A 15582-nucleotide genomic window follows, 5' to 3' on the forward strand; every position below is an offset into this window, starting at 1 on the left:
TCATGACCTGTCTAAGTCCTGATCCTCATGGTGGCCGTTTTCTGTTCTAACAGGTGTCTGCTCCTTGACAGGTACTGCTGTGATTTTGGCTTTGTAGTACCACATGGATTTGGATGCGCGGTCCGTTTTTACAGGTTGGTTTTTTTGCAAACACAGCACGTCTTCCATAGTTGGGTTTCATGATGCTTTGCAAATGTCTGACCTGAACACAAAATGTGGACATGTCTTTGACTGATTAAACCCAGGTACTAGATTGGGCTAAATGTTGACTCGGTGACCAATTAACTGTTGGTGTGCTGTTTCTAGGGGCTGAAGATCATCTAAGATGGATCTGAAAAAACAAATGGTTTTATAAGGTAAGATTTTATTTCCTTTTTTCTTTTGGTTTCTTGCAACCTGTGATGAAATGATTCTGCCAAATGAATCTACTGATTATACCCCTTACCGTTCCATATTCTCTGAGGTTGAGTGTCGCAACTTGGACCTTTATTTTTGTACTTGAGCTACTTTATAAAAATGCTTTCTTATAAAGTTTGCTTTTCTTTTCAAAGGCTTGGTAGTACCCCGTGGATTTGGATTCAGACATTTTCACAGGTTGGTTTGCTTGCAAACGTGCAGTATCTTCCATTGTTGGGTTTTATATGCTTTGCAAATGTCTGACCTGATCTCAAGCTCTAGGATGGCTTAAACATAATGTTTAAAGACAGTACTTTTCAAACCTGTCCTGAGGACCCCAACCATCAGTGCAGATTTTGTAGGTCTCATCTAACACTCCTGATTCAACTCCAGACTTGATTTGGGTGTCTGAGACAATGTGCAGAGGTGAGGGGTCCCCAGGACATGTTTGAGGAGCAATGTCACTTTTTTCTTTTTCATTGTTTCTTGCAACCTGTGATGACATGATTCTGCCAAATGAATCTGCTGATTATACCCTTTACCGTTCCATATTGTCTGAGGTTGACTGACAGTATTTGGATTTTTTTTTTTTTTTTTTTTTGGTTGTATAAATTTGCTGCTTTTTTTCTTTACAGAATGGCGTTGCCTGCAGTGTTGTCTGGGTGGTTCCAGAGCTTCAGTTCTTGTACAGTGGCTAACTGAGTCATTTATCCATTTTTGAAGTGGTTAAATCTTTCTAAGATCTTTTATTCAGATTTATTTCTGAAAGTTTGTCATATCATTTCTTCAATAAAGTGGTATTAAAATCAACTCTCATTCAACTCATTTTTTTAAGGACTGTCACTCCATGTATGAACGGTGTGGGTTGGTTGACCTTTTTTCCAGAATTTGGGATCATGCAGTTTATGCAGTGGCATATATATTCTTCAAGCCACATGAGATTCACTTAAAGTCCAGTCAAGGATTTGGGACTAAGATTTTATGGGAGCTAATTTCTTTTGCTAAATCTTAAATGAGTCGTCTATCCTATGAGTTCTGGAGACTCCCAATAGACTCGGGATATATTCAGTCTGAACAGTTCATTTAACACATAGGTGTACATCTGTAAATACCATAAGCTGCACCTCTCAAAGTCTGTACGTATACAACAAAGTATATACTTTAAATAGCATTTTGCATATTTAAATTGCTTTTCAATGTATTATATAAATATGGTTTTCATTTGTGTAACTGCTATTTATAGCTGTACTTCTCTTTTGCACTGGAAGCTCCTGTCACCAAGACCAATCCCATGTGTAAACATACTTCATTCTGACGACTGTCAATTAAGATCTAAATGTATATTTGCCCATTGTGATACGGAGTAATTGAAATGCCAACGCTTTTATTTGACCCGTAACCGACCTGTTTCTGAAAGATCTTTAGTCCATTGCTGATAAGGCAGATGTGATCATAAACTACTGTGATTGGTCCAGTCTGGTCACCGATTAGAAATTGAACAGTTACCACGTGCCAACGTATGTGCTGACTTAAATTAAACTTTAATGACACGGATGAGTTTATATTTTAGTAATGCTAATTGTTTAGTTTTAATTAAGTTTAATAACCATAGATTTGATAATATATAAAGAATAGGGGGGGGATCTTTTTATTTGAACGGACCTAAGCCCCGCCCATTTCAACCCTTTTCTTTCGATCCGCTCATTCTACTATTACAATGAAGACTGACGTCTCGGTTCAGTTCTTTTCATTTCTGATGCGGCCTGCCGTCAATGAGACTCCAATGTATATATATGGACTCTACAGTTACATCTAATAGCTCAATGTTACAGTGTTTGCGAGATCTATGTTTCTGTCGGCACCGATGTTTTCAATCGTAATCTTGCTCTCACTCCTGGCTGTTTCGGCTGATGCGGATTTTTTTCAATTCGACAGCATTTCAAATGTTTCTAGCTATTATTTCAATTACATCTATTGCAATATATGGGAAGGGGACTGTCAACCACACCAGGATGATGCGACACAACAAGGTAAAGATATAATACAGAATATAACGAATATATATGTTTTAATATGGTATAATAAAGTACTATGGATAACCAACGTGTTATTTGTATTTTCATAAATGCATTTTTTAAATTCCCATTCAATACTGAACACTTACATGATTCCGTTATTAATAAATAATCAAATGTATATGTATGCGTTATAATAAAAATGCATTTTATGTTGTAGTATTCCTTACTTGTAAGTCGCTTTGGATGAACTTTTCCATTGTGTGTCTGTTTTTGAATGAATGCAGTATTTGTAATGACAAATGTAACCTACTACAGACTTATGTAACACACTCTTCTTTTAAGTGCCTACTGGGGACATTTGGTCAGGGTTTCCCCAGTACTACACTGGCATGCTGACTGCTTGGTACTGCAGCCTGGGTCAATGCTGTGATTCAGGGGACTGTAGGATTACAAATAACATCACAGGTAGAGCCATCATTGTTTTATGTGAACAATATTTACGATCGTGGAATTAATACCATACACTGGTCAAAAATGAGACAACCTTAATTAATTTTGTGAACAACGGATAGAACGTTTGTGGTTAGAAACATTGCTGTATTATCTTGTTGAATACAAAGAAAATGTTATGTTTTTCTCTTGACCTATGCATATGGATGTATGTTCAGGATTGGAGAGAGATCTACAGGTGAAGCTCCACGGGCAGCACCTGGCCCAGTCTGTGGTTCTGAAAGCGATTCAAGGATTCATCAAAAACCCTGAGTCCAACAAACCACTCACTCTGTCCTTTCACGGTTGGTCTGGGACAGGCAAGAACTTTGTGGCCCGGATAGTAGCGGACAACCTGTACCGGGATGGTATAAAGAGTGAATGTGTGCGTTTGTTCATTGCCCCATTCCACTTCCCTCACGCGAGATTGGTGGACGTGTACAAGGTGAGCAAAGTTTGCTGCCCAGGTCATTTGGTCTGATTCAGTAGTCGGTTGTTGATTTAGGTACGATTATATGATTGGGCAATTCAACCTTGATAAACTTGAATAGTTCAGAAAACCTCCTGATATTTGATTCTTTCCTGTCCAAATTTTGAAATATGCACAATTGCATAGTACTTGTTAGTGAGTCCTGAACTTCACGGACAGTGTTTGTATTTGTGTGGGTGTGTTTGTTACTAGGGCCAGCTGAGAGAAGCCATTCGAGACATGGTTCTGCGCTGCCCACAGACTCTCTTTATCTTTGATGAGGCAGAAAAGCTTCATCCAGGACTCATCGACGCCATAAAGCCCTACATGGACCACTATGATAATGTGGATGGGGTCAGCTATAGGAGAGCCATATTTCTGTTCCTCAGGTTGGTGTGTTGGCTCCATACACCCATTAGTTGTCCATGGAACTCATTTTTGTTGTTAAGCATGGATCTTCTTGGAATGTAGGCAACTGCTCACATAAATAACAATCATACATTTACATACACCTTTCAGAATCTGAAATTCTGAATTCTTTCTGCAAGTTTGTAATGAATGTATTGTGTGTGTATTGTAATATATGTTTGTATGTCTTTCAGGAAATGTAACTCTCCTGCCACGGTGTTGTTGAAAATAATGTCTTAAGTAACTTACCTGATTAAATAAAGGTTAAACAAATTACTTTATGGGTTGGATACTATGGATTTTATGATCCAACATTTTCCAGATTCTGCAAGATGTATGTAGATGTATGAAATACAGTAGTGGCCAAAAGTGATGTCCGGAGGGGTATTTGTTTTTAATAACCTTAAATGGCACCTATTATGCCCCTTTTTACAAGATGTAATATAAGTCTCAGGTATCCCCAGAGTGTGTCTGTGAAGTTTCAGATCAAAATTCCTGACAGATCATTTTATATACCATTTTGAAAATGCCAATTTTTGGGTTTGAGAAAAATGAGCTGTTTTCTGTGTCTCCTTTAAATGCAAATGAGCTGCTTCTCCCGGCCCCAGAGGGCGGAGCCTTCACAGCTCGTGAACACCAGTGAACACACGATTGAAAACTGAAACATGATACATCTGTTTGTTTTGATGATCATCTCTATCACAGACACGCTCATGTGACACTGCAGTTCTTCATCATCATGAAATATTATTACCTGCATGCGTTTTAAAGCCTTATCACTCTCAACTTGAGAACACACACTCGATGCATGCGCACAGAGAGCTGGATGTCGGCGCGTCTGCGATTAGGCTATTTTTTATGAACTTTAGTAGCTTTATTAATAACACATTTCTTACTTGAATGCCCTGGGGAGGAGATAAACATGGCGGACTGTGTACAGTTCTCTGAGGGCGGGGTCTTTGCTAATACGGCAGTGTCCATCAACAGTCGTGGGCGGGGCCTGTGAAATGGTAAATGGACTGCATTTTATAGTGCTTTCAACAGACCCATGGCCACCATATTGCCTCACATTCACCCATTCATTCACTCATTCATACACCGACGGCGGTGTCATCCAGCTCTTCGGGAGCAGCTGGGATTAGGTGTCTTGCTCATGGACACCTCGACACTTGGTCAGGTGGAACTGGGGATAGAACCACCAGCCTTCCGGTTAGTAGACAACCTACAGCGACTGCCGCCCCAAAATTCTGAATTCTGTGATGTCACATTCCCAGGAATCTGCAAACGGCTTGTTCTGAGACACTGCTTATGATTTATGGGGATTTAAAAATAATATTTTACCAATATAGGGTGGTTGTGTACACACACTGCCAACACACATTTATGTTCAAACACCATGTAAAAGTGAATTTTGCATAATAGGTGCCCTTTAAAAGTTATGGTATGTATTTATCTGGCAAATTTATTTGGCAAAAAATGCAAACTACAGCTACAGGTTTAATTATACTATGCTAAAAACTGCATACATTGACTACAACATAATCAGTTATTAATTGTTGGTTCTGTCTTGTTACGGCATGTGTTTATAATGGATTTATATGACCGCCTGACCAACTCTTAGCTTGCATTTACAATTTAGCTTGCATCATCACAAATAAAACAGTTGACTCCAAGCACAACTACGCCATATTCTTACAAAATCGTTAACAAAATGTGAATAATATTTTAATATAGGGTGAAGAATTTTCCTAACCCGTGTATCACTTTTGACGACTACTGTATGTGTGTGTGTGTATGTGTATATATATATATATATATATATATATATATATATATATATATATAGTTCTACAAGAACGCTCAGCCAACTAGACAACTAATAGCTGTTTCTTTAATGTCATGCTTTAGCAATATCGGTGGTGCTGCCATCAATGAGGTGGCACTGGATTTCTGGCACTCGGGACAGAATAGGGAAGATATCGGCATGGAAGACTTGGAACATCTTCTGCGGGCTGAAGCCATGGAGGCCGAAGGTAGCTGCACACAGTCAAACACATAACAGAACTAATCTGGTTGCTAAATTTCCATTCATGTGACCCTGGACCACAAAACCAGTCATAAGGGTACATTTTTTTAAAATTGAGATTTATACATCATAAGCTTTCCATTGATGTATGGTTTGTTAGGATATGATATTTGGCCGAGGTACAACTATTTGAAAATCTGGAATCTGAGGGTGCAAAAAAAACGAAATTTTGAGAAAATCACTTTTAAAGTTGTCCAACTGAAGTCCTTAGCAACGCATATTACTACTAATATAATTTTGACCCATACAATGTATTGTTGGCTATTGCCACAAATATACCCATGCAACTTATGACTGGTTTTGTGCTCACATATGATTGTTTTTTTTTCACTATTGTGTGAGATGGGTCACCATTTTTGTATTTTTTCTATTTTTATTAGCTGTGCTGTTGGACATTTTACATGGACAAAAGTCTCTGAGATGTTGCATATTTAAATTCAACCCTTTTTACAGCTATATACGTGCAGATGTATATCTTTAGTCTGAGATTTTCTTTATAACTGTTTTTTACCTGTGCAGGAGGTTTTGCACAGAGCGAGCTGATGTCAGGCCATCTTATTGACTTCTTTGTACCATTCTTGCCGCTGGAGTACCGGCATGTGAAACTGTGTGCACATGATGCATATGCAGCTCGTGGCCTTCAGCCGGATGAGGGAACTCTGGATGAAGTGGCCAAAGCCATGCTGTATGTTCCTAAGGAGGAGAAACTCTTCTCTGCACAGGGCTGCAAATCCATTCCTCAAAGGATCAATTTCTTTCTACCATAACGGAGCGCAACATAACATCACTGAGATTAAAGAAACAGAATATACTTGAATGAAGCAGAAATGACTGCTGATATCTGAAATGCAAATGATATAACATTGACAATGCAGAAAGAAAACACAAAGTTTCAACTCTATATCTTACACTCTGAGAGATAGGACAGTAACAGAAGAGCTTGCTCATGGCAAACCCTACTGTAATTATATTTTTAAAGATCTTTTTATGTACATCTATCTTAGCTACTTCTCCCAAGCAAGCAACATTACAGTTTACATGTATTGATCTGAATTTAAGCAACTTAACCTCTTTAAAAATATTGCATTTACAGTAATGCACTTACAATGGAAGGCTATTAGTCAAGAAGGCAGAACCACAATGTTTAAGGTTTTCTAACATTTGGCAAAGGCTCTTTAGTTCCGTAATGTGTATTTCTGAGCTAAACATGATTGGATCAGCTGGGCTTTCCATGTAAGTATTATTGCCAAATTTATTTTAGTTTGTTTTCACAAACTGAAAGACCATTTTAAATAATTTTCTGTGGTAATTGACTGTATGCCACTAAGCAGTTAGATTTTTATTGAATGGAAATTTGCTGTTTAAGAACGTTGTACATTCTTGACATATTTCAGTAATCATTGTCTGCATTAATGATCACCTTTCAAGACTTATGTCTTGGAGTTAATATTTTAAAAAAACGTGTTTAATACATTTATTGTACACTTTTTTGTGTGTGTTGTGTATCTTAAGGTGTTGTCTTTTTTGTTTTAAAAATTGGAACTCAACTAAATATCACTTCTGCTTGTTGTTTTCGTTTATGGATGTTTCCATTTTGAACACATTTTGATATGAAAATGTGAAAATGATTTGAGTTGTTGGGAAAGAGATCATGTATGTAGGTCGAAAAAAGAGCTAGCGTGATACGCTTGATCTCTTGATGAGATTGAAGAAATCGTTTCTTTACATTTGAGGCTTGATGTAATGACCTTTTCCCCTCACAAGCCTGTATGTATTTTTATGTTGTTTGCCCGTTTGTCAAATTAACCTGATTTTATTCACTGTCCTCAAGATGGTTGGCATGCTAGTAACATGCATCTTTGGTCGTTTCCTTGCTTTATGTAGCACATTAGCTTTTTGATTTTACTTGTCAGCCGTGATAATGTTGCTGCTACTAAAAACTACATTTTATGTCACCAGCTAAAATTATAAACTTTTGTAAAGGTTTTGTCTACAAATAATATCAGGCAAGTGATACCAAAATAGGTGCCTATTGTCTGTTATTTTTGGTTGAGCAATCTTAAATTCTGCATCACCATTTCCCCTTTATAACAGACACCAGTGGGAAATTGTTAAATGCCCTTGTTACTGATTATTGATATTTGAGGTGAAAGAAATAAAAGTTACATGTGCCAATCTCTCAAAACTCTTGACTTTATTTCTATATAGATTTTGCAAACAACTTGCTTGCTTTAATAAAAAGCTGTGTAAATAAAAATCTATTAAATTCATTTTCAATTGTTCCACTTCTCATGAGCATATTTGTATACGGTGGCCTGAGGGCATAAACTCTAAGTGAATATCAGTAGATTTCATCCTTATATGAACACATGAGCTTAGCCTTAGACTACAACATATTTATCCCTATTCGAGGTCGAATCTTTGAACCTGAGTCAGAAGAAGTCAATCTGAAAGAATTATTCACGAATCGAACTGAATCAAGAGCAATTTTCGAGTCAACAGTTCATTCAACGAACTACTGGAAATATAGCCTACAGTAATAATCACAATTTGATTCTATGACAATTTTATCGATATACATACAACACAGACTTGGTTTTAATAAATTGCATTTTATTAAAAACGTGCAAAAACAGGCTAACGCCCTAATTAACTTAACAGAAAACCGCGTTTAACCGGTTTTAAAATCTGCATAACAGCAATATGTACCTACAAATGGCTTTATTGAATTGTAGGTCTTGTAAAATACGTAAGAAAGAACGTAAGCAAGCACCGAATCCATTTTCTGAACTGGTTCATTGAACCGATTCGCTGAAACGAGTCTTCACATCACTAGTGTCTGCCTGCCAAACGCGTGGTCCGCTGTCATTGGCCAGAAAGGACGTTCCACGGCATGCCGCAAATTATCTGATTGGCTGACCGGTGTGACGCTCTCGTCTCCAACCGCCGTCCAATCAGAGCCAGCCATCTGTTCCCAGTCTAGAGGCGAGACTGTGCGAATGATAGCAGCGCACGGTGATTCTGCAGGCATGTGAAGAGCCAAACAGAGCTAATAATATACAAGCCTAATATTTCTTTTTAAAACACATTTACTTTATATTTTACTAGTCTACCCCCCCTAAACGGGGAATACATTTTACTGCAAAATGACAGCGTTATCTATACTGTTTATGGCCGTGTCCATCGCTTTAATAGCTGCAGAATCGTCTGTTTATTTCCGAGAGCAGTTTGAAGACGGAGGTGAGTTTGAAGCATTTGTTTTTATGCTTATTTTTGTATATTATGTATGCTCTGTCTGTGGCTTTCGCCATAGGCTTGACATTCTATGTGATGGAGTAACCATATGCCATTGTAATGGCTTTGGCAACAATGATGTGTTGTATTAATTTATAATAATAATAATGATAATAATAATAACTATTATTATTATGTTTTTTTAAACTCTTGTTATGTTATATAGGGTTATAACAAATAGTCAAGGCAGCAAGGGTGAATGTTGGCCGGTTGAGCAAACGTCCTTGGTGTAATCAGATTTTACTCATAATAATTATGCAAGTATGCATGCTGATAATGGTTTTAATTTCAAATTCATGTCACATGCACATTTTAGACACCTGGAGGAGCCGATGGGTGGAATCCAAGCATAAATCCGACTACGGGAAGTTTGTGCTCACTGCAGGCAAATTTTATGGCGATGCCGAGAAGGATAAGGGTGAGTTTTGGTTTTGGCATGAGAAAATTGACACTGCTTTGCTTGAATTTGTGGTTTCCTCTGATTTTGCATTAGTTTACGCATTAAATGATACGCGGGGGGAGGGGCTACTGTATGTGTCGTAATGCCCTCTGCTCTACTGAGCTGCAGGCATGTCACACACCATCTGATATTTACTATGTTTCAAAACATTACAAAGCCACGTGTAATGTAGGGCCCAGTTGCCCTGTCACAGATTAAATCTAGTCCAATTTGTCAAGCTAGTCCAACTTGCAGAAATTGAGGAATGGAGTGTGTCTTGTCACAAGAGTCATCATGCATTTGAAGACCAAATGAAATCTAAATGAGTGTTTTGTGGGTTTTAGTCCATGTGTGTTCGCTTTTGAGGCTGTTCTAGTGTACTCCAAAACTTTAACATAATTTACATTTAAAGGCACTATGTAAGATTTTTTGGATTAAAATATACAAAACCCAATAGAACAATGTTATGTTAACTTGTGTACTTGCATTATCCCAAATGTTTCCAAGAATGTTTAAATCCAGAGAAATAAGCTATTTTAACCAGGACACGGATCATGTCCGTGCGTCACCTATCAATCGATTTATTTTGTAGAAACCATGGAAACACCAAAGACGCTTTTATATATTATGTGTTTTATTAGACATTCATCGACAGAAAACGAATCATTGTTATATAGCTCAACACAGTTAGTCTTATTGTTTAAATCTCGTTTTCTTGATTTACCGCGAGTACCATGTTTTACCATGCCTAATATCGATCTAGCTTACTACTGTGTGCAACAAGCGTCTCATAGTAGCCGCTGAGTGAACGCACAGAATAGCATTATAACATAACTTTCAACAAACTCAAATAATGTATCTAATATGATAAAACAGATTACCCCACATAAGCATGACCGGAAGATGTGGAAGCGGCATAATAAAGCTCCGCAAAATCAAGCCATCATTAAGCTATGACTTTGCTTTGAATAAGCGACCTCTGGTGGTGAATATTTACATATTGTGGCTTTATTTCTGGAAAAATTATGCAAAATCTTGCACTGTACATATTTTTGTCCAATCAGATGCTCTCTCAAATGAAATGTCCCTCCCCTTAATGTCACCTGCAGCCAAGAAGGTCTATAATACCTGAAAAAGCAGGACTACTTCAAAACAGGAAAGAAACTGTACTCATCAGTAAAGCTGCAACAACGTATTGATAATGAAAAATAATCTGCAATGAATTTCATTATCGATTATTCGCATCTGTGGACTGTGCACAAAGCACAGTAGAATATGAGCACAATAATTCTGACTAAAATAGGCATTTTTCTTCTTGTTAAACATTAAACGTTACGCGTTTAAACTTACAAGTAATTTTTTTTAACAAAGCACTGCAGTGACTGTAAAGAAAATATCACAATGGAGTAAAAATGTAATGTGTTCAGATGATTGAATGCGTATTCCTCCTAACTTGAGTCATACCAGTTAACGTTTAATTAGAGCATTTGTTCTTCATTATAATTTTTAACTTCAACTTTCAACTGGTAAGCAATCAATTTACATTTTAGCCCCTTTTTACACATAATGTTTAATTTCACAGAGATCTCCATTCACTATATTTGTTTTCATTGCCTTTGAATTGCACATAATTGGGCAGAATGTGGAATAACAATTCGGTATATAATGTATTAAAATAATTTCTAATCGATAGATTTATCAAAATAAACATTAATAACGTTGTCGCCCTATTTGTCAGATGATTTTAAAGTTTGAGTTATGGTTGCTGTTACTCAGGTATCATATTTTGAACTTTCAGGACTTCAGACCAGCCAGGATGCTCATTTCTATGCACTGTCATCCCGCTTTGCTGATTTCAACAACAATGATCAGCCCCTTGTGATCCAGTTCTCTGTAAAACATGAACAGAGCATTGACTGTGGTGGAGGCTACATCAAACTTTTCCCATCAGACCTCAAACAGGAAGATATGCATGGAGACTCCATCTATAATATCATGTTTGGTAAGTATTTCATTAACCACTTGTCTCTATTGATGAGCATCTTAAATCTGATGTGAAATCATAATCAAAACATGTTGTGCATTTGGACGCACAAGATGATTTAACCCACACATTTGCTCTATTCTAGGTCCTGACATCTGTGGCCCTGGCACCAAGAAAGTCCATGTGATCTTCCATTACAAAGGCAAAAATCATTTGATCAACAAAGACATTAGATGCAAGGTAATCCTATTTTTAATTCATATTTTTGTCCCGTAATGCACCATGGCACCAGTCCTATAAGCTCATATACCATGTATTTTGTCATCCAGGATGATGAATACACCCACCTGTACACGTTAATTGTCAATCCTGACAACACTTATGAAGTCAAGATTGATAATAAGAAGGTAGAGTCTGGATCTCTGGAAGAAGACTGGGACTTCCTGCCTCCCAAAAAGATCAAGGATCCCGAAGCGAAAAAGCCTGAGAACTGGGACGAGAGAGAGAAGATCGATGACCCTGATGACAAGAAACCAGAGGTAAGGACAGTGTCCTTGTTTGTCCCGAAACCAAACAGATCTTGCTTGTCGCAAAACAGATTAACCTCTTATATAAGACACTGTTTGGAGTAAATATGCACAGATCACCAAGTAAATCATTGCAACAACAGCTGTTCTTATTAAGTATTAAATTATATGTTCCAGCTTTGTGAAACGTTGTCTGTGTGTTTCTGTAGGAATGGGACAAACCCGAGAACATCCCTGATCCTGATGCCAAGAAGCCTGATGACTGGGATGATGAGATGGATGGGGAGTGGGAGCCGCCCATGGTCACCAATCCTGAATACAAGGTACTGACGTTTCTTTAATTGTGCCTTCTCTTAAAATACTTGGTCACCAGGTAACGGAAGTAGCAACAGATCTTTTCTTATATTGTGATGGAGGTGAGTTTGAAGCATTTGTGTTTGATGTCATATTGTGACGAATATCAAAGTAAAACTCGCGAAAATATAAAAATGTAGATGTCTTAGTTCTAACCATTGGTTGTTGCTTGGATGGATGCAGATATGTATCGGAGCTTTGTTTCCGCCACAGAATAACAAATAAAAAAGGTAATTGCGACTTTTTCTCACAATGGCAAATTTATACTTTGCACTTCTGACTTTATATTTCACAATCGTGAGTTTATATCCCACAATTTGGACTTTTAAACTCGCTATTGCAAGATGTAAAATTAATTGTGAGATTAAGTCACAATTATCTTTTATTTATTTTATTTTTTTATTTGTGGCAGAAACAAGTTTCCATAGATCTGAATGTGATTTGTAAGAAAGGGGCGGGGTTTATGTGGGCAGAGTGATTGGAGATGTCCAGAATATGTCAGAAGAACTACAAATAATAAAGATTTATTTTTATGAAACGCATACATGGATTCATTCACAATAAGTTCAATAACATTTAGAAAATAGACGGGGTGTATTTCCACTTCAACCTGACTTAGATTATACCAAAAACATGGCTTTGTCACAGTGAATACTGGGTCTGTTTGCTGTTTTATTTTCTAAATTGAGTTTTTAATCTTTTCCAGGGTGAGTGGAAACCCCGCCAGATTGACAATCCTGCTTTTAAGGGGAAATGGGTGCACCCTGAGATTGATAACCCGGAGTACACCGCTGACAACGAAATCTATAAATACGATAGCATCGGAGTGATCGGACTGGACTTATGGCAGGTAAATTAGCAGTTTTCTTACTTTGGATCCCGAAGACAAATATATTTAATGTTTATTGAAGTGCTTTTAAACCATATTTCCTTGTATTTTATTTTATTAGGTGAAGTCTGGCACCATTTTTGACAACTTTCTCATTACCAATGACCCCAAACTGGCAGAAGAGGTTGGCAATGAGACTTGGGGTGCCACAAAGGTACGCTTCTTCGATTTATTATTGCTCCCTAATACATTTTTTTCCACTTAATTTGATAGTAATTTCTTTTTGTTGTTTTTGTTCCTCTCAGGATGCTGAGAAGAAAATGAAGGAAAGTCAAGAAGAGGAAGACAGAAAGATGCGTGAGGAAGAGGAAAAGACAAGAAAGGAGGAGGTGAAGGATGAAGAGGAAGATGAAGAAAAGGAAGAGGAGGAGGAGGAAGAAGATGAGGAAGAGGAGGAGGAGGAGGAGGAAGGAGAAGAGGAAACAGACTCTAAACTCAAAGACGAGTTGTAGAATTCAACAGGAACTTGTGAAGACATGTCCCATGACTAATGGGCTACAATGCAGAGAACTGGACTAATGCTGGACATTCCTTTTTTGTTGTGTGTCGGGTGAATCCGGCAAGATTGTTTTGTCCCTTTCCACTACTACAAACCTATTTATAGATTAACTTTTTTTCATAATTTTCATTTGCATGATGGCAAGCAAAATCCCAAGCGTTTTCAGTCAGGGAGAGTTGAAGGCAACCAACAAGAAAATCACATCTTTGTCTGTAGTGTGAGATATGATCCATAAAAAAAATCAATGCTCATGTTTACGTATGTCAGATATCCCATTTGCTAAGAAATTCTGTAACATGAAACTTGAATCATAAGTCATCAACTGGTAGCTACAATTCTCAGAAAACTAGTATGATTACCTCAAAGAACATTTACTTTATTTCATTGATAATGTGGAGCAATTTTCAGGTGCTGTTGCCACCATTTTGTTCTCAATACACTTCTGTTACAGAATATGGCAAGTTGTTTAGATCTCTCATCTACAGCATTTTGGCTTGACACAGTTTTGCGTGTGTGTGTGTGTTAGGTTTGAGAGAGTCCTCACTTTATTGCATGTTTCATTTTAACCCAACCCTCATTTTTTTTTACCCGCCCCCTTGCTCTTAATATCAATCTATTAGACATCAGATTCTTGGTCGTATACTTTCTTGAACACACAGTGGATCTCACAAGCTGATGTGGTTTTGATCAGGCCCTGGTCAGCAAGCAAACTTTTACATACCCGTTTTGCCAAGTGTTGAAATGAAGAATGTGCATGTTTGGCCGGTATGTATGGCGAAAGCGAATCAACATCAATGATGGTTTCTCTGAGTTGCTGTAAATTGTGTGTTTGCTTGGGTTCAACTGAGTTGCTGAATGATATTTTTTTCAGCAAATGTGGTAATCGGGGCCTGGCTGAACCTGTGGAGTGAGGAAAGTGTATGATTTCAAGGGTGTTGCGAGGGATGTCTCCTAGCGATTCTAGTAACGCTTCAACCGATTTCACAGCCATTGTGAATATTGCACTGCTGTACTGCTTCAATCAAATACTTCTCCCAGCAAAACGGATTGTGACCTTTTTTTAAAGATATATTTTGTACTTTTTGTGTTTGAAGGATGTTCCTTGACATATTGAGGAGAAAAGCTCTGGTATGACTGTTGTTGTCCAATAATAAAACTACAAAAAGAGTAATATGTCTTGACTAGTTTTTGAGAACATTAAATAAATTACGCCCAAATCAAGTGTTTTTGTCAGTACGTGTATTTTTCCATGAAAGTGGCAATACTCCATTCCAGGGGTTTGGAAAATGAATAACATTTTTATTTTATTTCACTTATTAATAAAATAATTGAATGTACCAAGTTTCACAACATGTTCACTTTTCAGAATATTGGTTTGAGGTTTATGAGTAAGATAAGGTCTGTGGTTAAAAGTACTTGTATGTTTTGTACATTACGTTCATGCTTCAATTATATTGAATATTATATTTTATGAATAATAAAAAAGAAAAGAAGGGAACATATTTAAAACATAAAAGTCAATACAAGTTAACCAAAGACTTTATTTTACTCACAAATTGAAAACCTCCATTATACAAATCTTGAGGAGAAGGAGAAATGCTAAATGTTCTGCTCACATTAGCTCATATAACCTCCTCGTCCACTGATAAGTCCCGCACCAGGTTTTGGTGTTCTGATCCACCAAAAACTGCAGTCCAGTGTTTGGTGGTTTTGCAGGTCAGAGTCCAGTT

At 37.3% G+C, this 15582-nt stretch overlaps 2 protein-coding genes across 2 annotated transcripts; both read left to right on the forward strand.

Annotated features, from left to right (window-relative positions):
• The first annotated feature begins 1461 nt into the window (after window positions 1-1461).
• tor3a (torsin family 3, member A) lies at window positions 1462-8148 on the forward strand. The gene is made up of 6 exons (XM_079826623.1): window positions 1462-2426; window positions 2757-2879; window positions 3083-3348; window positions 3586-3761; window positions 5689-5813; window positions 6386-8148. Exons 1-6 carry the CDS (start codon window positions 2243-2245, stop codon window positions 6631-6633), a joined length of 1122 nt encoding a protein of 373 aa, XP_079682749.1. The 5' UTR covers window positions 1462-2242; the 3' UTR covers window positions 6634-8148.
• A 690-nt stretch (window positions 8149-8838) lies between these two features.
• On the forward strand, window positions 8839-15071 carry LOC307133139 (calreticulin-like). The gene is made up of 9 exons (XM_079827969.1): window positions 8839-9106; window positions 9477-9578; window positions 11398-11601; window positions 11729-11823; window positions 11913-12122; window positions 12320-12433; window positions 13171-13314; window positions 13415-13507; window positions 13599-15071. The coding sequence occupies exons 1-9, from the start codon at window positions 9013-9015 to the stop codon at window positions 13803-13805; spliced, it is 1263 nt and encodes a 420-aa protein (XP_079684095.1). The 5' UTR covers window positions 8839-9012; the 3' UTR covers window positions 13806-15071.
• The last annotated feature ends 511 nt before the right edge of the window (window positions 15072-15582 follow it).

The sequence above is a fragment of the Gobio gobio genome (assembly GCF_949357685.1).
Source record: "Gobio gobio genome assembly, chromosome: 10".
Lineage (NCBI taxonomy): Eukaryota > Metazoa > Chordata > Actinopteri > Cypriniformes > Gobionidae > Gobio > Gobio gobio.

Coding starts and splice junctions, on each gene's coding strand:
- LOC307133139 (XM_079827969.1), top strand. CDS start 9,013: ATGACAGCGTTATCTATACTGTTTATGGCCGTGTCCATCGCTTTAATA. Junction 9,107..9,476: donor AGAGCAGTTTGAAGACGGAG/GTGAGTTTGAAG, acceptor TGCACATTTTAG/ACACCTGGAGGAGCCGATGG. Junction 13,315..13,414: donor TCGGACTGGACTTATGGCAG/GTAAATTAGCAG, acceptor TTATTTTATTAG/GTGAAGTCTGGCACCATTTT.
- tor3a (XM_079826623.1), top strand. CDS start 2,243: ATGTTTCTGTCGGCACCGATGTTTTCAATCGTAATCTTGCTCTCACTC. Junction 2,880..3,082: donor GATTACAAATAACATCACAG/GTAGAGCCATCA, acceptor ATGTATGTTCAG/GATTGGAGAGAGATCTACAG. Junction 3,349..3,585: donor GATTGGTGGACGTGTACAAG/GTGAGCAAAGTT, acceptor GTTTGTTACTAG/GGCCAGCTGAGAGAAGCCAT.